This window comes from Equus przewalskii, chromosome 1 (assembly GCF_037783145.1).
Source record: "Equus przewalskii isolate Varuska chromosome 1, EquPr2, whole genome shotgun sequence".
NCBI classification, from domain to species: Eukaryota; Metazoa; Chordata; class Mammalia; order Perissodactyla; family Equidae; genus Equus; species Equus przewalskii.
In genome coordinates this window covers 1,045,645-1,067,192 of record NC_091831.1, presented here as the reverse complement: position 1 = coordinate 1,067,192, position 21,548 = coordinate 1,045,645, and the positions used below count along the sequence as shown (strand labels likewise).

General features: G+C 52.6%; 1 protein-coding gene across 10 annotated transcripts in view; it reads right to left on the bottom strand.

The window, feature by feature from the left end:
* The window catches only part of CFAP46 (cilia and flagella associated protein 46), a 135,908-nt gene that overhangs the window by 7,330 nt on the left and 107,030 nt on the right, over positions 1 to 21,548 (bottom strand). For 8 of the 10 annotated variants that reach the window (XM_070631431.1, XM_070631411.1, XM_070631446.1 and 5 more), the window contains 12 exons: positions 21,052 to 21,222; positions 13,475 to 13,572; positions 12,827 to 12,903; positions 11,721 to 11,851; positions 11,057 to 11,181; positions 10,097 to 10,176; positions 8,386 to 8,547; positions 2,277 to 2,350; positions 2,094 to 2,154; positions 1,988 to 2,023; positions 1,307 to 1,409; positions 443 to 555 (listed from right to left, as the gene is read on the bottom strand). In XM_070631431.1, the coding sequence (XP_070487532.1) occupies positions 443 to 555; positions 1,307 to 1,409; positions 1,988 to 2,023; positions 2,094 to 2,154; positions 2,277 to 2,350; positions 8,386 to 8,547; positions 10,097 to 10,176; positions 11,057 to 11,181; positions 11,721 to 11,851; positions 12,827 to 12,903; positions 13,475 to 13,572; positions 21,052 to 21,222 (1,231 nt within the window). The remainder of the gene's footprint in view (positions 1 to 442; positions 556 to 1,306; positions 1,410 to 1,987; positions 2,024 to 2,093; positions 2,155 to 2,276; positions 2,351 to 8,385; positions 8,548 to 10,096; positions 10,177 to 11,056; positions 11,182 to 11,720; positions 11,852 to 12,826; positions 12,904 to 13,474; positions 13,573 to 21,051; positions 21,223 to 21,548) is intronic. The other 2 variants (XR_011543343.1, XR_011543348.1) reach the window with 1 other exon arrangement.

Here is a 21,548-nt window from a genome sequence, read left to right as displayed (position 1 = left end):
ACAAGTGTCCTGGGGGTGGGGGCACTGATGCCCTCCTCTGCTCTCAGTGGACCAGAGGGCGGTGGGGGGGCGGGTGGCAAACAAAGCCCAGAGCGCCCACCTTAGACCAGAAGAACTGGGGGAGGGGTTGAGATCAGCGTGTTCTGGAAATGCACCCCCAGCCTTCCTGGACTCTGTAGGCCCAGTCCCGCAAGGACAACCGCCCAGCTCCTGACCCCCACCAGGCCTGCTGGTCTGGAAATCTGAATCAGGGTCTCTGAGAAACAGAGGAGGGGCACCGAGGCAGGGGCTTCCTCCCTGAAGCCGCTGCCCCCCCAGCCCCTGTAAGACAGATGCTGCCTGAGGAGATGCAGGGCCTGCTCTGTCCCTGTGTGGGTTCATCTCCAGCCCCTGGGCCTGGCGGGGAGTCGGGCTTTCAGGACACTGAGAAGATCGGCCTCACCTTGTAAGTTCATGGCCGCCAGCCTTTCCACTAACACGTGTGACAGCATGCTCTCCATCCCATAGAAGAAAAAGCCGCTGCAGCTGTCCAGGAGCTGCTCCCACTCAGCCTGGCTGCAGAGAGAAGGGGAGTGACGGCGTATGGACTGGCAGCAGATGTCCAGGACGCCGCAACTGGGACCAAGTCTGTCCTGAAGCCCTCAGGGCTGGGTTGCAAGCGGAACACCCTCCCAGGGACTGTCCTGCCTGGTCTTCACTCCACCACCCACTCCCTTGCTAAGACAGAATCAGGACCCGCTTTCCCAGCATCCTCAGACACCTCTATCCTGTGTTGACTCTCAGGGGCCCTGGGTGGCTGGTCCAAGCAGCTCTCCTGAGAGTGGACCTCGTGTCCCTGGAATGAACCCGTCTCACTGGACAGGGGCTCTGGAAAGTGCTAGAAGGGCACTTCCCTGATAGCCAAGCACGCTCAGGTCCCCAAGGGCACCCACAGGATACTGTCCCTCCCCCCAGAGACCCAGTGCCTGTGGTTGGGGTACAGATCCTGTGCAGGACTGGCTGGGCCTGGTGCAGGGACACACTCTTGGGTACCCAGGTTCTCCTCTGTAAAGTGGGGATGAGGACAATGACACCCTCATCCAGGCACAGTGAGGACCAAGGAGCCCAGTGTGTGAGGAAAACAAGCCAGACCCCAGGAGCCACTGTGTCAGTGAGGATCGGGGGTCAGGGCAGGAGGGAACCTGAGGGAGAGAGGGGGAAAAGGAAGGGACTGAGGACACCGGTCCCCCCCGGGGTGTGGCGCCCCCTGCAGCGGGCTCACTTAAACCACCCCCCAGGACAGTACCCTGAGAGCCCAAACGCGAACCTTGGAAAGTGTGTGCTGCCCAGATGTCCCACCCATCTTGCAGTGAACATGTCTTGGTATCTTTCCAAAATTTCCCGGGTTACGGAGACAGGAGTCAGCGTCTCTGCAATGAGAACTGAATGTTGACAACATGCAGGAGCTCTGTCACATGAGGAGCACTGGGGGCTGCGGCGGGCCCTGTGCCCTCGGTGCCTTGTTGTGGCGCCTGGGCCTAGAGCTCTCCTGGGGTGCAGGCCCGGTGGAGTTGATGTTTGCTGCTCACAGAAATGGAGTGCTTCCCTCCTTGTGGAGAGATTTTAGAAGCCAATGTAACAAAAGGAAAACCCAGGGCGTTAAACCCTTGGAGGGGCAAGGCCCGCACTTGGCTCGTGCACACACTGAGGCCTGAGCAGAGGGATGCCAGGCGCCGCCCCAGGTCCGATCTTCACATGCTGCTGTCCTGACTTGGCCGCAGTTGTGGGGGAGGGGCCCTGAGGCACACGGGCATCCCCGGGGCCAGCGTGACCCCAACCCCCCACAGGCTTTGTGACACGGGGCAGCCAGAGGCGGAGGCCGTGCGCAGGACGTGGGGGCGGAGGCAGAGGCGCCTGAGGCACGGCACTCTGCCTGCGCTGTTCCGTGGGCGCTGTGGGTGGGGCGCGTGTGCTATGAGCTGCGACGAGGCGCGTGGGAAGTGCTCACCTATGCCCTGGGCCTCCTCATAGGGGTCCACGATGACTGGGCCTTGGTTAAGGAGAAACAGGGCCACAGGCTCGGGTGTCTCGGGCGGCGGCCCATCAAAGGATACACTTGAAGTCGTCTGTGGCGACTAAGATGCAGTCAGTGGGGATGACGCGGGGCGCGCTGCCCTGCAACAGACAAGGTCCGTTGATGTGTCCCAGGAGGCAGTGTGGCCCTGCTGCAGCCAGGCAGGGGCCAAACCTCGGGCCCAGAGCCACCTGTGGGACCCCAGACACCCCGTCCCACCTACCTTCCAGCCCTTCTTTCCTGGACTTCTCTTCTTTAGCTCTTTGCCTTTGCCATCCTTCTTTTTCATGTTCCCTTCTGTTGAGGACAAGAAAAAGAAGTGGTGATGTTCTAGAACCAGATAGAGGTGGTGGTATACAACACTGTGAATGCACTAAATGCCACTCAATTGTTCGCTTCAAAATGGCTAATTTTATATTATGTCAATTTCACCTCAATAAAAAAAACAAGAAGTAGTGAAGAAAAATGATTATAATTTTTGTAAAGTTGAAATGGCAGTACTTTCTCAAATGTGAAGACTCACAGGGCTGGGGGAGGCATGGGCCAGGAGACCTTAAGAAAGGAACAGTTTCCAGAGGCTCCCAGGCCCGGTTGGCTGACCATTCACACACCATGTTGAGCACCCACCAGTGTGCCTGCCGAAGCAAGCCTCATCACAGGGCCAGGTCCTGCCAGTTCCTCTGCCTTCTGCATAAGGATTTACAACCTGCCCCCTTGCTGTACTCCACTGTTCTGGCGGCTCGTAGATTCTTCTGGAGGTTCTGAGAGTAAAGAAGTCTCTTCCTTTCTTTCTGCCCTCGTGTCTTTCATTTCTGTCTGCACTGGAAGGACGATGTGAGGCTCTCAGCCATGTCCCCACTTTTTTTGTTCCAACCAATTTTTGTCTTTTTTGTCTGTTTTGTCTGCTTCTGTATTTATTGCAGCCTTTCCTAGGCTTTCTTCGGGATTTTCTGCTCTTGCTCTAAGTTCTTAAATCCAATGCTTAGTTTATAAGCTGCCAATGCTTTTCCTTTCCTCACATAAACACCTACAGCTACAAAGTCCTCCTGGGTTCTGCTGCGGTGACATCGCGATTGTCTTTGACATTCCCATGGCCATTTCTTCTGAGTCCCGAGTGACATTTAGACATGTGTTTTTAATTTCTAAGTGTACAGCGACTTAAGAAATCCCTTCTTAGGTCACTGGTTTCTAACTCAATCATACTGTGGACTTGGCCAATTCCTCTGATCATTCCATGATGTGCACTTGAAGGATGTCTCTACCTTTCAGATGCAGCTCCACCTGCCCGCCACGCCGCGGCTGCTGTTGAATGATCCCAATCTCCTCTTCTTCCTCTTTTCAGTTGTCTCACCCACCAGGAACGAGGGCTGGAGCCCCCCCAGCGGATGGACCCGCCACTCACGCCCGGGGTTTGGGTTACGTGTGCTTCACCTGCTCTGATGAACTGACCGCTGTCCAGCTGTGCTGGCCCTTCCCGCCAACAGTGACACAGCCGCCATTCTGCTCACTCTGCTGACCACGCTTTCCATTCTGTGGCTTCCTGAGGCAGTGTCCTTTTGGTTCAGGTGTGTCTCTGGTGAGCAGCACCTGACAGACGTCCTTCTAACCTCGCTGTCCTGTAGGGGCAGGTGTGGTTCATTGCTTTTTTCTGGTTAACGATCTAAATGGACTAATTTCCACCCCTGATGATTTACATCTATCCGTCTGTTCTCTGCGTGCCGCTCTGTCCTCGGTGCTTTCTAATGGGATTGAGGTACTTGGGTCACCTGTTTTTCTTATTCATTTTCCTTCTTCGTTGCTTTGAAGTTCATACACCAATTCTATCTTTGGTGGTTATCCTTAAAGCCTTACCACGGATATTTAACACCCAAGCAGCATCCCTCCAGTGTGAACAGCCAAGGCTCTGACACATCACTGTGGGGCCTGCAGGATCAGTCCTCTCTGTGACCACTCAGGAATGCATTTAAAAAGACTTCACTCACATTCACTAGAATTTTAGTGAAGTTGTGTTGTGGTGAGAGTCTGTATTAGTTTCTCGTGGCTGCTGTAACAAATTACCACAAAGGCAGGGGCCTAAAACAACACAAGTTTATCATCTCACAGTTCTGGAGGCCAGAAGCCAAAAAGGGATCCCAGGGGACAAGATTCAGGTGTGGGCGGGGCTGGGTCCTCTGGAGGCCCTGCGGAGGCATCTGTGTTCCTCAGCTCATGGCCCCTCCCTCCATCTCCAGAGCCAGCAATGTTGCACTTTCTTGGCCTCTCTGACCTCCGCCTCCCCCTCATAAGGACCCTTGTGATGACATCAGGCCACCGGGTCATCCAGGATCATCTCCCCACCTCAGGGTCCGTCACAGAGTCACATGTGCATGGTCTCTTGTCATGTCAGGTCACATACTCACAGGTTCAGGACATCTTTGGGGGCTGTTACTCTGCCGACCCCATCACCTGTTCCATGCTCTCCCATTGCTGCTACAACACTGCAATGCAGGGCAGTGCGACAGGAAGGCCCTTTCCAGAAACGGGGTGCAGACAGTTGGGACTCAGGTGGAAAAGGAAACTTAGACCTTACCTCATACCACACACAAAAGTCAATTTCAGATGGAGGGTAGATAAAAATGTGAAAGGCAAAAAAACAGACATATGAACAGCTTCAGGATCCTGAATTAAGAAAAGACTTTGGGGAAAAAAAAAACTCAAAAGCACCAGCTATTAAAAAAGATTGATACATTGGACTATATTGAAATGTTTTGATCATCAAAAGACCCCATTTAGGAGAATGAAAAGACAAGCTACAGTGTAGGGGGAGACATCTGTAGTTCATATAAATGATAAGAAAATTTACATCCAAATATATGAAGAAACTCTACAAACCTACAGAACAAAACACAGATAACCCAGCAGAAAAGCTGGCAGAACACTAGAACAGGTTCTCCGCAGACGAGGACTTGTGAATGGCCAGCAAGAAACGAGGGGCTCCGCCTCACCGGCAGGCCGGCGGGACTTACGCCCGAGGCCCCACCCTAACCCCACATGGCCCCTCCTCGGCGTGCACCCGGGGAAGCGGCCTCTTGTGCCCCAAGAGGCTTCTAGGAGTGGTATGGTGTGTGTTTTCCACCCCTCACCACCTCCTTATTTAACCTGGTTTCTGTGAGGAGCGCATCTTGGATCTCGCATTTTTATTCACGCAGAGGAGCTCTGCCCTCTAACGGGGGTGCGGAGACCATTCACGGAGACTGTGATCATGGATGTGGCTGGGTTGAAATCTACCATCCTCCTATTTGATTTCTGTTTGTCCCCTCTGTTCTTTGTCCCCTTTTCCCTCTTTTCTGCCTTCTTTGGGTTCGTCGGTATATTGTATGGTCACATTTTGTTGTCTTCATTGGTGTATTAGCTATAACCTTTTGTTTTGTTTTTGGTGGTTGCGTTAGGTTCCCCCTTCGGGTCATCACAGTCCGCCATCAGGCCCTGTCCCACCGCGTCACGTACAGCAACGACAACATCCAGGCAGTCCTTCCACTTCCTGCCGCTCAGCCTTGTTCTGTCCTTGTCTCACATTTTACGGTTATGTTAGAAAACTCCACAACACATTGTTATTACTTTTTTGCTCTAAACGGTCAAAATCTTTTAAAGAGATTTGAAAAATACAAAAAAGGTTTAAAATATTTACCCACATATTCCTCCTTTCTGGTGGTATTTATTTCCTTGTGTAAATGTACCTTTCCATCCGTTTTTCTCCCACCTGAAGAACACTCTTTAGCATTTCCTGTAGTGCAGGCAGGCCTGCTAGTGAAGAATTCTTTCAGTTTTTCTGTACCTGAAAAAGTCTTTATTTCACTGTTTTTAAAAGTTATTTTCAAAAATATCTCAATTGACAGACTTTTTCTTTAATAATTTAGATGTTGTCCACTGATTGCTTGCATTGTTTCTGTTGAGAAGTCTGTTGTCACTCTTGTATTTCTTTCTTGATCCACAACGTATATTTTTTCTTTGCCTGCTTTTAGAATACTCCGTCACTCGTTGATAAACCAATAAATCATTGATTGGTTTTAATCAATCTGATTATGATGTTCCCTGGTATAGTTTTCTTTTTTGTGTGTGTGTTTTGGCTTCATGGAAACTCTTGGATCTGTGGGACTACAGTTTTCATCAAATTTGGGGGAAAAAATTGGCCCTCACTACTTCAAATATCCCCCCTCTTTGAAAATTGTAATTACAAGTATATTAGGCTGTGTGGAAGTGAATGACAGAAACCTCAACTCAACTGGGTGGGAGGCCTGCAGGGGGAGCCATCACTCCATCCCACATCCTCACAGCACCAAACAGGTACAGAGAACACTGCACCTCCAGCAGGAAGTACAACTACTTTACTATGAAGGAAGATTTCTCTCCACCAGGCAACAGCCCAGCCAATGAGAAATGCCACAGCTCAGCTAATGGGAAATGCCACAGCCCAGCCAATCAGAAACACCACAGCTAAGTCAATAAAAAAATGCCACAGATCAGCCAATGAGAAATGCTGCAGCTCAGCTAATGAGAAACGCCACAGCTCAGCCAATGAGAAACTACTGCTGCCCTGATCTTTTACTCTCCCCCAGTGGGCTTTCCTTTAGAAGAGCCCCTCCCTCTCCCCCTTTTCTCTATAAAAGCAGCTCCCTTCCTTTGTTCTCTTGATTTACCTGTGATTTGCCGCAGCATCGCATCTTGAATTGCAATTCTTTTGCCTATCCCAGAATAAACTTGTTTTGAGATAAAATAGGTGAATTTGCTTTTTATGTTGAGAGCTGCTTGAACTTGTCCAACTGATCACTGATGCTCTGTTCATTTTTTACAGTCTTTTCCTACTGCTATTTCTTCAGGTTCACTAATCTCTTCTTCTGGTGTGTCTAACTGCTGTTCATGCTACAGTGTATCTTCCATCTCAGACAATGTCCTTCATCACTAAAGTTTCATTTGCGTGTATCTTCCACATCTCTGCTTGACATGCTCAGTCTTTCCTCTCCCTCCTCAGACACATGAATCACAGTTATAGGAACTGTTTTTCACTAACTCTAGCACCTGCATCATTTCTGGGTCTGTTTCTGTTGATTGGTTTTTCTCTTCATTACGGGTCATGGTTTCCTGCTTCTTTGTATGCCTAATCATTTCTGATTGAATGTCAGGTCAGACATTTTGAATTTTACCTTGCTGGGTGCTGGATATTTTTTATTTCTATATATATTCTTGAGCTTTATTTTGGGATGTAGTTCAGTTACTTGGAATTAGCTTGATCTTTTTGAGGCTTGTTTCAAGTTCCGTTAGGTGAGGCCAGAGCAAGTGTCCCCAGTGCAGAGGCAATGCCCTGTGAGTTATATATTTTTTCATTCTTGCTAGTGGAAACTTGAACCATTCCCAGCCCTGAGTGAGCTCTGGAGACTGTCCTCTGCTCCTTGTGGGTGGCTCTTTCCCTGACCTTAGGTGGTTTCCTCTCACACCTGCAATGGCCAGTTCTCAGCTGAAGACATGAGGGGGTCCTCTGCAGACCTCTGGCTCTCTCTCTGTGCAGCTCTCTCCTTCAAGTACCTGGCTGCAAAGTCTAGTCTCCGTGAGACCCCAGCCCCATCTCCTCCACTCAGGGAGACCGTCAGGCTCTGCCTGGTTCCCTCCCTCCCCCGTGCTGTGGCCTGCAGACTCTCCAGGCAGGAAGCTTGGCCTCACCTGCTTGTTTCCCCTCTCTCGGGATCACTGTCCCACGCTGCCTGGTCTCCAATGTCTGAAAACCATTGTGTCATACGCTTTGTCTGGCTTTTTCGTTGTTTCAGTTGGAAGGGCAAATTTGGTCCTTGTTACTTCATCTTGGATGGAAGCAAAGGTCTGATCTCTTTATTTTTAACTTAATTTGATATTTAGTGAGGTGCAACATACATGCAGAAAACTGAACAGAGCACCGGTGTACAGCATGGACAACGGTCAGCGACTGGGCATGTCTGTGCACCCAGCACCTGCGCCCCAGCCCCACGGCCTCGGCAGGTCCTCCCAGGCCTCTCCCTCACTGCCCTCACTACCTCACAAAGGAGTGACGGTGACTGGCTGTTTACTGCCCTCCCCTCCTTTGAAACAGAAGTTTGTGAGGGCAAGAACAATGTCTGATTTCTTCTTCAGTATGTGTTCAGCACCTAACAAAACATGTGGCACACAGGAGGTGTTTTATAAATACCCGGAAATGAGTGCCTAGAAAAATGCTGCAACATTTAATAATTATTTTTTGACAGGGGTTAACATTCTCTTATCATAAAAGTAACTTAAATAGTTCCATTTTAAAATTAAATATTAGTGTGGCTAAGGGTAGCTTTTACCTGTCTCCTCTTTACGGAGGCGATTCCACAGCATTTGGAGAGAAAACTCTCGTGACACAGAGGAGACCGTCCCTTCCCTGAACACAGAGAGACCTTCTAGCGGCAGCTCCAAAAGATGCCTGTCCACAATGAGGATGATGTTGTCTGCAGCCTCGAGATGAACTGTGGGAGGGAGGCACCAGCTAAAAGGCAGCAGGAGACAAGCTCCCAAGGATGGGACAAACCCGCAGGGGTGAGCCTGATGGCCCAAGGTCTCTGTCATTGCTGAGGTCCTTTGGCTGGAGGTGGCAGCGCCCCCAGCTGGAGACATGGGAACAAGTCTGAGCTGAGCACAGCTGGCAGAGAGCCCGGGCCCCAGGACTTGCCAGCGCTCTCTAGGGAAGAGACCCTGGTTTGACGGTGCAGCCACCTCACATCTCAGACCTGGACTCGTTGCTCCTCTCTGGTTCTGAGGACCTGCCCTGGCTCGGGCAGCCAGTCCCAAGGCAGGTCCTGGAATGCCATGGCTCTTACTAACCAGGGAGCTCCCTTTCAAAGGACGAGAATAGTCCAGAGAGGGGTCATGGCTGCTTGGGACAGCTCCTTTAGAGGAAGCTTCTCCAGGTGACCCCAGAGCCCGCGGAGCTCCTGCCTGGCTCACTAGAGGAAACCTGCTCTTTTTGACAGGCGCAGCGGTCCTAAGGGGTGAGGCCACCAGACACTGTAGTTCACACAGTAAAACAAGTTTACTCAACACCAAGCGAGGGCCCTTCTTATCTCCACCTGGGGAGTTTTTAGGGCAGAATCTCAATTCACAAACGTGGCCTCAGGTAGGCAGACTCTGACCTCGCAACTGGAGTGTAACAGTGACCTGTTTTCCTAACAGCCCACACCCTCTGGCACTGTGGAAGGGGGGCACCACCAGGCGCTTCCGGAATGGAAGTGCTTTTTGGTAAAGTAGCCGCCCCTTTTCCCTTCTGTTCAATAATTCTTTGTGTGAGATAGAAAAGTAGACAAAAATAAAATAAATGAGAGATTTATAAAATCCTAGGCTCCAGGTGAAAGATTAAACCCTTGCAGACACTTAACGCTCCTTTCTAGTTGTGGATTTGAGGGATGTTAGCACATTGCAAACATTTTTAAGCCCATCAAGTGAGAAAGAAGGGCTCTGTCCTGAAGGTGCAGAAACAATCATGAAGCCACCGGCAGCTCAGGCCCGGGGCTGCCCCCATGCGCGCTGACCTTCTCCTGGCGTCGGGCTAAAAGGAGAGCATTCATCTTTTATTCATGAACTCAGTAGACCACTGACCCGGAAGGCCCACTTCGCCCTCCTGTCATCCGGGACGCAAGCTCCGGATGGTGACGCGGACGAGGTATAGGGCAAGGGTCGCACATCGTTACTGCTGTTCATACACATGTGTCAAGCTGCCGGGTCCCCAAGCAAGGGCAGGTCTGCTGGGTTACGTGGTGCTGTCCATAGGGTTGCACAAACCCCACACAGAGGGTGCTGGTCAGTGGCTGTGTGCACCACCTTCTGTGGGCCTTCCCCCCACCTGTGGGTGCTCAGCACCCTGGGAGACACTCAGAGGGAGGCCCCCAGGCAGGGCCTACCCAGCAGCTGCAGAGAGCCTGTCTCTCTGTGGAGAGCCCCAGCCTACGTGCTTAGCAGCAAGCCCTCGGCTTCCGAGGGCAGATGCCTGCGGCCTTCACGGCCTCCTCAGCTGCTGCTCACCCTGGGGCAGGGACGGCTTCCTCTCCTTGTCTTTGCTCTTTGATTTCCCCAAATCCGCGACAATCGTGGGGGCCTGTATTCTGAAAGTCAAAGGCATATATTCAGGTTTTAGAAATACATGGAAACGGCACACACAGAGATGAGAAGCGTCTCTGTGGACTGTCTCACTGTAAGGCCGTGCCTGCCACTCTCCACAGCTCATTTTCGGGGCCGGCCTCACTGCTGTGAGGGGCCCGGGATAACTGCGCACAGACGTGAGCAAGCAGGGCTCAGGACGGTCCCCGATCTACTGCGAATCCAGAGACTGCCGTGTGCCCATTCCCTCCGCCTTCCTTCCTGCCAAAAGTAGGTCAAGGGGCCCTGGCTCCTCAGCCCACATGGGGGCCAGGGGCTCAGAGAACCAAGGGGATACTGTGGGGGGGCTCCCGCAGAAAAAGTTTTAAGCAGAACCAGGACTTCTTCCCGACAACAGACAGGATGGAGTTGGGCATCCTGGGTGTGAAGGGCCTTTGCACATCTCCCATTTCAGTGGAACACAGTCCGAGTCAGCACAGAGAGAAGCCCACTGAGCATGCGGTGTCACAGTAGCAGAGAGGCACATTTCCACATGTGAACAAGATCAGGAAAACAGGTCTGACTTTCCACCCGTCCTACAGACAATCACTCAGCTCGCACTGGGATTCTGGAGAGTTCTGGGGTCTAAGCTAGCCTTCAAGCTAAGCCCCCCGCCTGTCTGCTCCTGCCCCCGGGTGTCACATTCCCGACTGCTCCCTGCACTTGAGGGGACTTGTGGGGACCCTGTGACCTCCCACCTGTTCGGAGGAGATGCCAAGTTTGTGCCACCCCCCCGAGGGCCCTGGCAATTCGGCTAGTGCCTCCTCTCGCCCTCCGCGGCTGCCCTCAGTGCAGGGAGCTGTTCAGTCCCTTAAACAGCTCAGGCTGCAGCCCAGCGACAGGTACCCGGCTTCAGGGCAGCTGAGCAGCGGGAAGAGCGGCCTCAGATAATCCTCCATGGGCTTCAGAACGTCGTCGCTGAGTCTCTGCACAGAGCTTCCCTCCCCTTCAAGGTGTGCGCTTTCCGTTTCCTGTCTCAACCCAAACAACAGCCTGTGAGCAGGGGGTGTCTGAGGGGACCTCGTAAAATCCCCGTGCAGCTGGAGCAAAGAGGAGGTCAGACTCCACCAGGAAAAGCCCGGCCCCTGCCCTTCTGGAAACAGCCTGTGGCCAGGGGCCCAGCCCAGCAGCACAGGAGGGCTCCTTGCTCCCGCCCGCCTGCCTTTGGTGCCAGAGTCAGCCAGGTCCCCTGCAGACAGTGCTCCCTGCTGGTTCACCTGCCCACTCCTCTGAGAGACCACTCGGGCACCCCTAGCCCCACTAGATTCCTCTGCTCGCATCGTGGAGGCATCTGCATCAGACTTAGCTCGAAGATTCAAAGAATTGGCCCCACCCTGGGGGAGCCCAACCTGGGTGTCTGGCCATGCCTGGGTCTGGACGGCCAGTGCCCGCCACCCACCTGGGCAGTGGTCCTGGCCCAGCCCTCCCCACCCTGCCTCGCTGCAGCCGGACTGGGGGCCCTGTCCCTCCGCAGGGTGGGGGCAGCCCTGCAGCTGCGCTCGGGCCTCACCAAGCCTGAGCTCAGGGCCATGTCCTCACTGTACACTTCGGCCTGGGTCTGCTCCCAGAACTGCTGGGCCCCTGCCAAGAGGCAGGAAAAGGCGGCCGGACTCACAGCCACCCGAGCCACTTTGCAGGAGCCTGCGGAAACAGACACCACCGCTGTCCCAGTATGTGGCCTTGAAGACCCGCCCTTCAGGACTTAGAGGACGGCAGGTGGGGACGTGTGCAAACACCCGGAATTATGAAAGGAGCAAACTGTGGGCAGAGGGCTTCTCCACACGGGCCCGCCTGGCGTCCGCTGCCCAGGAGGAGGCTGAGTGGCTGCGAGGCTCTTCCTCAGCCCCACCTGCAGTCACTGAGGTATAATCAACACCAGGGCCCTGCACTAGCCTCCTGGGAGGAAGCTGCCCCATCAGGGTGGGAGGATGGACTGGGAGAGGCAGGGGTCCCGGAAAGGTCAGGAGAGAAGGGAAAACTGAAACCATGTGGTGTTTGAAATGCACCAGGGCTGCGCTGCAGACACTGTGAGGGGAGTCAGCTCCGGGACACACGGCCAGTCCTCCTGGACCCCAGGGGTCCTGCCCAGAGACAGAGCTGGCTCATGGTCATTCACAATGTGGACTTGTGCTCATCGCTTTGTGGAAACAGCCTGAAGGATCCCCAGGAAACAGCAGATGTCTCTCCTGGTCCTGGAGCCTTCCTTCTTTTTAAATGAAATGGCGAGTGGGATTTTGTGCCTGAGGCATGAGGAGGGAGGTGGGAGCTGGAAGGGGAGGCAGGCCAGGGTTCCATCCTCAGGATCACGGGCTTTCTCGGAGGAGCCTGGACCGCTGGCGGCTGGGACTGTGTGCAGGGCTCAGGGCGCTGGGCGCCTGAGATGCAGGAGGCTGGGCTTTGCGGCTGCTGCCAGAGCCCGGGAGGCACATGCCTCTGTGCCTCGTTTCCTCGTCTGTCCCAGGCTCAAGGACTCCCCCCTCAGAGAGTTGCGCTGACTGGGGAGATGATGTGGGGGCAGGTGGCCGGGATCGCAGCGCCTGGCGGGGGACCTGTGTCTCACTCAGCCACTGGCTCCAAGGTCGGTGCTCAGGGAGTCCCTGCTCCAGCAGAACTCACCCCCGACCTGGACCACCTTCCCTTTGGCTGCAGGGATGAACCTGGGTCTCTCGTAGGCAGCGCCGTACAGATGGGTCCTGTGAGCAGGATGCAGGGTGGGGTCAAAGCCCAGCTCTTGGGGTCCCAGAGGAGCCACAAGACGTCAATTCTGTGAACCACATGCACACCCAACAGGAGCCCCCTCTCCAAGAGCTCCTCGGCCAAGTCCAGACACAGAATTAAAACAGGCCCATCTAGGCACAGCCATCCACAACAGACTGACTGCAGCCCTGCTAGAGGCGGGAAGACTGCCTTCTCTCCAGACAAGCAAGAGTAGGTCCGCTCCACCAGAGCAGTGACCTTTGGACCAGACTCACAGGCCCGCGCTGGAGACGGGGGTGGCACTGTGGCCCCAGGCATGCCAGTCTGGCCATCATCATAGTAATTCTCCCTAGTCCCCTTCCCAGAGGGACGGCCACCCACACCATCTCAGCTTGGAGCCCCCACTACCCCTGTCTGTCCAGCACGCTTCCTGGGCCAGCGGGGGGATCTGGTGCAGCCCCGGCACACCTGCAGGTGTGGCAGCCCCCATGCCGTGTCCACACCGTGCAGCTAGGCTTCCTAACAGGATCGAGAACGAGCACAAGAGCAGGAATAAGAAGGCCTTACCCGTCTTGTGAATGGTGTAGGAGGAGGATCCGAAAAGTAGGAGGAATTTCATTCAGGAGGTTAAAGTGTTGCTCAGTGACGCAGAGATTTTGCCAAGCCTGTGAGTGACAAACAGGAGTCAACTAGTCAACGGAGGTGTGTAGGCTGCAGGGACGGCCACCGCGCTCTGCAGGAGTGCCCAGTAGAGTTTTGTGCAGCCCTGGGCGCGCTGGGGCGGGACCCCTGCAGGACTCCTGGCTGCCACAAGGGGGCAGCAGATGCAGGTGGAATCCGTGGGCTGTTTATTAACATTTCTCCTTCTCTCCAGGTAAAGTCAGAAACTTGAAAAAGTGCAAATGCACCAAAACAACGAGTGGAAAACCTCCAGCACCTCTTCCACCAGCAGTCTTTCCCTCTCTCTTCCTCCTGTCTCCTCCACACCACACATGCAGACACGCACACATGCATAGACGCTCACAGCCACGTCCCCTCTCTTCCTGGGCCTGTGGGCTGGGTCCCCCGGGCGCTGTGGGAGGCTGCGCCTCAGCCCACTCGCCACTGTGCCCTCTTTTCTCCTGTAGCTCACGCACTGACAGGTTCTGATGAATGTCAGGCCCTGTGCACCATTCAGGCTCCTCACAGTCCATAGCAGGTGGCTGGCGGGGGGGCCCAAGGGTTCCAGCCGCCTGCTCTGCCTGTGGGGCAGCCCTCCCCCACTGAGCTGCGACTGCTCAGATGCACATCTCCCCACTTTCTAATGAAATGAGCTTGACCAGGTTTGCAAAAGCTGGCCAGCGTCCACACTCAGCCCATCAGAGTGACTTGGAACACTTGTCCAAGTGGGGTAGACAGACAGAAAGCGGTAACCATACACGGATGTCCACAGTGGGCCGCATCCGCGTGGCAGAGAAGGAGGCTGCCCACAGGGAACCAGGACAGACTTCTAGTAGCTCAGGGTGGCTTCTTCACCCAACACCGGAAGGTGAGGTCCATCCATGTTTGTGCGCGTGGTGGCTGACCCTCTTCCTCTGCTGCAGAGGATCCCATCTTGGGAAGGCACCACACCTTCTCTAGCCTTCTGTGGCCAGTGGCATCTGGGTCGTTTCCCTTTTTGGCTCCACGAATGCTGGCTGTGATGGACACTCGAGCGCATGTTCTTTGGGAACCACATGGACGTGCTCTGCTGGGCACAGGCTGGGGGCGGCGTTGCTCCGTAGAACATGCACATGTCCAGCGGCTCCCAGGGTCTGCTGTACCCCCACCTGACCCCACCCCACCCCGACCAGTGTGCAAGAGTCCCTCCTGCTCCACCTTCTCGCCGCCACTCGGGGATTTCCGCCTGTGTCCTTTTAGCCATTCTGGTGGGGTCTAGGAATATCTGAATGTGGTTTTAATTTTTGCATTTCCCTGATGACTAATGAACTTGGATGCCATTAAAAAGGTTTATTGGCCATCTGGGTATCTTTGGTGAAACTCAAGTCTTGGGATTTTTTCTGTTGGACTATCTTTTTCTACTGAAAGGGAACTCGTGCTTTCTGTACACAGGATGCGAGCCCTTTGCAGGCACGTGTGGTGAGCATCTCCTCTGTGTGCCTGTTGACTCCCAGCACTGTCTTTTTGATAAATAGAGGTTCTTAATTTCAGCGTCATCCAATTTGTCATTTTTCTCCTCTCGTGGTAAGCGCCTGTTGTTTCCTGTTTAATGAATTTTTACCTACTCCCAAGGTATGGAGAGGTTTCCCCCTAAAACCTGGCCCGCTTGCCTCTCTCAGGTGGATCTGCAGCCCACCTGGAACCGCACCCCTGGTGGAGGCACACCCGCACATCCTCTCTCTTCCTTCACAGTCACCCGAGACATACGTCAGGTGGTATGTGTGGAGGGGTCTGTCCTGGACTTTTTCTCATGTCTCCTTGGTGATTTTCTCTACGCATGTGCCAATCCCATGGTGTCTTAACTTCTATGCCTTTAAAAAGGTCTTGACAACTTGTACAGTAAATTGGCATTTCTGTGCAAATTTTAGAATTAAATTAACAGTTCTTAAAAATATATAAGCCTGCCGGGAATCTGATTTGGTTTGTGTTGGATCTATAGATTAATGGCCAGTAGGGGGTCTTCCTGGTTGACTCGGGATTTAGGCTCACAAGGCCCCAGGGGAATAAGGACAGGACTCACAGTGGCCAAGTGGCCAGCAGGGTGGTGCCAGGCGCCCCTCTCCGGGAGCGGTCCCTGCAGTGGCCCACCAGCCGTTCCCGGTGAGTCCTGTCAGCCTGTTGACAGAGCAGGTGCGGGGTAAGAGCTCCATGGCGGGCTGGATTGGGAGCTGGCATGGCTCCTGGGGTCCCACAAGGGACACACTCCATGACAAGGAGTTGTGGGCACATTGGCAATCATGAGTCACTTTTACGGAACACAGTGTTGACCAGGAACCCAGCGAACAGGGCTAGAACGTCAGGGAAGGACGTTTGTTGAAGTCTGGCCCACAGGGAGGACTGATGTCTGACAACACGGGGCCTTCCACCCCACAGGCGTGGGCTGCCTCTCCATTTTTCCAGTTCTTCTCGAATTCCTCTTAAGGAGGTTTGCAGTTGTCAGAGCAGAGGTCACGCACATCTTCTGTCAGATTCTCCCGAGGTATTTGATGATTTTTGATGTTCCTGAAAAGGGCATCACTGACACACTTCCATGGTCTATCTGTTTGTAGCCGGCATGTACAAACACAACCGAGGCTTGTCTGGTGGCCTCATGGCTGTCAGCAGGACCTGCTAACTCTGCACGTTAATTCTCATGTTAACCTCGAGGCTCTTCGCGCCTTTCAAGGTACGCGATCACATTCATGGGGAACAACCAGTTTTGTCTTCCTTTTCAATCTTCTGCCTGTTTCAAGTGTTTCTGTACGAAACTGAATATAAGGGGTGATGGTTAACTTCCTGTGTCATTTCCACTCTTGGAGAACATTTTTCAATATTTTACCATACAGTCTGGTGTTTGCTATGGAGTTTTAAAAACATTCTTTATCAAATTATGGAAATTATCTTCTATCTTAATTTTTTGAAATCACAAATTGGTGTCGAATTTTTATAAATGCTTTTTCTGCATCTATCAAGATGATTTTTTCCTTTTCCTTCTGTTAATATGGTGAATTAAACTGAATGATTTTTTTAACATTAAACCACATGGAGTGCAGCTGTGTGGCCCTGGTGCAGATCCCTTCTGTGATCGCTGGATTTCTAACATTTTTTGTCTGTGTCGATGAGAGGTTTCCTTCCTTGCAACGTCCCTGCCAGGCTTCCCGTGTCGAGGTTCACAGGCCTCTGAAAAGAAGAGTTAGGAGGTACTCCTTTCCTCTTCAGAAGAGTTCTGAAGGACTACTGCTTCCCTCAATGTTTGGAAGAACTTACTGGTGAAGCCAATTTGGTCTGAGATTTTCTTTGTGGGGGTGTTTTTAATAAAAGATTCAACTTCTTTAATAGACATTGAATTATTCAGCTTTTCTATTCTGTCAGCTTTGGTAAGTTGTATTTTTTGAGGAATCTGTCATTTTATCCTAATTGTCCAATTTATTAGAGTAAGGTTATAAAAAATATTCCCTTATTAGCTTTCTGATGTCTAAAGGATCTCTGTGATTTTTTTTTATTACTGATACCGGAATTTTGTGTTTTCTCTCGTTTTTCTTTATTGAGTCTGAGTGTTTATCAATGTTTTTAGTCTTCTCTTTGGCGCCAGCTTCTGACACTTGATTTCCTCTGCCATGTACTTGTCATAATTTCATCGTTAAGTTCTTATTTGCCCCCTCTATTTTTCTTAGGTGTTTTTGTTCTAGCTTCTTGAAGTCAAAGCTTAAATCACTATTTTTAAGACTTTCTTCTTGTGTTCAAGGCTGTATCTTTTCTCCAGGCCCTGTTTAGATAAGTCTCACAGGTTTTGAAATGTACTCTTTTCATTATCTACGTCAACTTAAAATCTTTTCTAAATTCCATTGTGATTTCTTCTTTGACCAATTGCTGATGATAAGCATGCTCTTTAATTTCAAGACAACTGTGTTTTCCACAGGCATCTTTTAGTTATCGATTGCTAGTTTAATTTCATTGTGGTTGGAAAACAAACTGAGTGATTTCAATCCTCTGGAATTTGTTGAGGCTTCCTTGTGGCCCAGCATCTGTCAATTTTGGTAAATGTTCCGCACACACTTGGAAAGAATGTGTACCCAGTGATTATTAGAGCAACGTTCTGTGAACGTCAGGCCAAGGCTGTCCAGACCTTCTGCATGCTTAGATTTTCCTACTTCCTTCTGCAGGCTCACCCGTTTTCCATCTGTGTTCTCCCAGCGACTGAGAGTGGTGAAAGCCTCCCGCTGGAATTGGGGTCTGTCTGCGGCTCCTCCTATGTCTGTCAGTTCTACTTTGTGTGCGTGAAGCTGCATCGCTGGTGCACAGAGACTCAGATTGTGATCCCTGATGACTGATTCCTGTGCAATTGTGAAATGCCCCTCTTTACCTCTAGTAATACTTTTCGCCATAACACCTGGCTTTCACCTGATTAGTATTTTCATGGTGTCTGTACTGTTTCTCATCTTTTCCTTTCCATATTTCTATGTCCTAACATGTGAAGTGTGTCTTTTTCAAGCAGCATATAATTGGATTTTGTTTTTCTTTTATCCAGTCTGACAATCTTAGTCTTTGACTTGTAGTGTTTAGTCAATTTACATTTATTGTAGTTACAAATATATTTGGGTTTATATCTACTATTGTACTGTTCTTTTTTCACTTGAACCATATGTTTTTATATTCCTTCTTTTGGGATTAATAAAATATTATCATTTATTTCCTTTTTATTAACTTAGTTACACATTATTTTAGGTACCCTAGGGACTATCACATTCATCCTTGACTTAGTATAATCTAATAAAAATATGAATTTTACATTTCCCTGGTAGTGACAGAACCTTAATAGTTTAAATTCTATTTAACTCTTCCTGCCTTTGACAATACTGTTGCCTTCTATTTTACTTCTATAACATAACTTAACTCCACAAAATGTTAAAATTATTGTCTTACACAGTGAATGTTTATTTCCTTGTGCCCACACACTTGTTGTTTGTAGTATTCTTGAGTCTCTCTGGGATTATTTTTTCTCTAACAGAGCCCCTTTCAGTTTTCCTTTGATTGTAAGCTACCTGGGGACATACCCTCAGTTTCCGTTGTTTTAAGTGTCTTTACTTCATTTTGACTTCTGCTGGTTGTGGAATCTCAGGAGGCAGGTCTTCTCTGGCCTTGTCCCAGAGGACGTCCCAGGCCGCCCTCCGGGCTCCTCTCTGTCCTTGGTGCCCAGCGGCTCTGCTCTGACTTGCAGGTGCCATTTTCCTTGTGTCTCTCCTGCATGAGGTTTGCTGAGACTCCTGACCTGTGAGTTTCACTTGTTTGGGGAAGTTCTCAGCCATCACCTCTTTTCCGTGTTGCCTCTGCTCCAGGTTTTGCTCTCCTTCCTTTCAAAGACTGAGGTTAAACATGTGTCTGGACTTTCCAGAGTTTCTCACACAGCACTTATCCCCTGCTCTGCCTTTTCCATTCTTTTTCTTCCCTACTTGGGGAGTTTCTGCTCTTCTGAATTCAGTGCACTGACTCGGCCTTGGGCTGTGTTCGCTCTGCTCTGAATGTGCGCACTGACCTCTTCATGTCTGAGACCGCATATGGGAAGGCCTCGCGGGGGGCCAGTGTCCTTGAGGCTGCCTCCTCCCAGCCGGGTCTGTTTTTCCCAGGCACTGTGAGACCACGACAGATTCCACTGCCTTCTAGAAGCTTTCTAGCAAACTCCACGAGGCCCAGGACTCAGCAGCTGTCCCTAGGCTGTCGTCACTTGGGCCTGTGCCAGGTCCCAGTGCGTCGGCTCCACGTGCGCTGCAGGCATGGCTGCCTCTCTTCCTCGGAGAGCTCTCCATCAGGTCCAGTCCTGTCTGCTCCCGGATCAGCCAGTGACCCAGGGGACAGACAGTGACCGTCAGCTCGCTGCTGAGGGCTTACCCCTCACAGAAACTTTAGCTCAGCTAGTTCTTGTTGCTTCCACAACCGATGATTTTAAAACATCAGTTGCTGCAGTTCACCTGGCTGTTTCTGTGGCTGTCGCAGTCGGCTTGCTGTGACCCACGGCCTCCTCCCCTGCCCCCCGAAGTGCAGTTGGCCCTGGAGTCTGTGCCTGTCTGTGTGCCTGTGAATCGATGCAGGTTCTCCATGAGGATTCTTGAAATAGTAGGAGGAGGAGCAGTAACAATACCCATGATGGTGCTGGCCACCCCTGACCAAGCCCCCTGCACGCCCAGGCCCCACTCTACCCGACTGAGCCCCCGCTGTGCCTAGGCCGCACTCCACCCTTGGCCGAGCCCCCGGTGTGCCCAGGCCCTGCTCCACCCGTGGTTGAGCCCCTGGCAGGCCCAGGCCGGTTCTCAGCACTTGACATGCACTGATGCATTTGGTCCCTCAATTTTCCTATGAGGTGGGCACTGCATTACCTCCAGTCACAGGGGAGGAAATGAAGGCGGGGTGGGCGGGAGTGGCTGGCCAAGGTGTCCACCTATTTGCAGAAGAGCTGGGACAGCAGCCGTCTGCTCCTGGATTCTGCCACCTGACTGTTCTCTCATTACCTCGTTCAGTAACGCTGACCGGGCAGCCCATTTTACTGCACATTGCATGTGCCGCCCCCACATAGAGTGAATCAGTGGGCATATGTTCTCCAGTGCAGCCGCCCAGGCTGTGCCTCCTCATCCAGGCTGGCCTGGCCTACTCCAGGCTCAGGGCTGGGGCCTCTGCTCTTCAGAAGGCAGAAGGCTCTCCATCACTGGGGTGCAGGCCTGGCTCTCAGCGGGGGCGATTCTGCTCCATGGTGACGTCTGGAGAGAGTTTTGGCTGTGTATCTGCAGTGGGGGTACGGGCATCTGGTGGGTGGAGGTGGGGATGCTGCTGAATATCCCGCAGTGCACAGGACGGTCCCCCAGAGAAGCATAGGCCCCAACATCACAGGAGGAAAAGCAGCCCCGGGGGAGGGGTGTGAGGTCAGACCCACACGAAGACACGGAAGCAACCATGAGGGATGGCGAGAACGTCCTGCCCGTCTCCCTGATCTTTTAGACTCCGCCAGCTTCTGTTTCTTTAAATGCTGCAACTCTTCCTGCTAGTCCCAATACAAGAAGAGGTGCCATCAGCTGGAAGGCTCTGCAAACATTTCTCAGAATTAAACCCCGTGACTTCACCGAGGTATAAAACACTTCCTCGAACTCAGTCAGGGCTGAAGGCATTGTGCCGCCCTGTCAGATGCCCTCGGGGCACTGTCCCCTGCCACAGGTCTGCTGCAGGCCCTGGGCCTTTATACCTGAGAGCTTGCGCTCCACACAGTCACCGAGGAGGTGGGCTGCTATCCCCACAGGCCCACAAGGAAGCTGAAGGCCAGAGTGGTCGAGTGACCCTCCCGGAACCACACAGCTAGCAGGAGGCAGAGCCCGGACGTGGACCCGCCTGAGTCCTCTCCACAGTTGGGCCATGACAGTGGAGTGCATCTGGGAGCCGCGGGGCCAGGCAGCAGGGTTAGAGGGTGCCCCCAGCTTGGTTACCTTGGAGATGGCAGCCAGCCTCTGCTCCACACTGGTGAACAGGCTGGTGGACGTCCTCTCCTGGAGCTTCAGCCTGTGCTCGAGCTGCAGCAGGGCCGCCAGCTGGGAGCTGCTGGTGTCGGCCGTGGCCGTGAGCAGGACATCCCGCATCATCACCGAGGCCGAGCAGCTCTGAAACAGACCACGGTGGTGCAAGGGGCCTGAGCCCCGTCTAGGGCGGCCGGGTGTCCATGTGGGACGGGCCAGGCTGGAGCCCGGACGAGGGCCCTGGGGCTGCCCTGGCTCTCAGAACCAGCTCCCTCGGTACGCCCCGCTTCTCCTGGCTGCCAGCCCTTCATGTTGTGAACCCAGCGCCTGCCCGCCATGGGATGCAGGGAGGGACACATGAACGTGTCTTTGCTCTGTGCCTCGAGAATGTGAGGCGTGGAGAGCTTCTGCTGCTTGGGGGGTTGGATAAGAATTGATAAGAGGGGTTGGGGCTGAGGAGAATCTCAGCC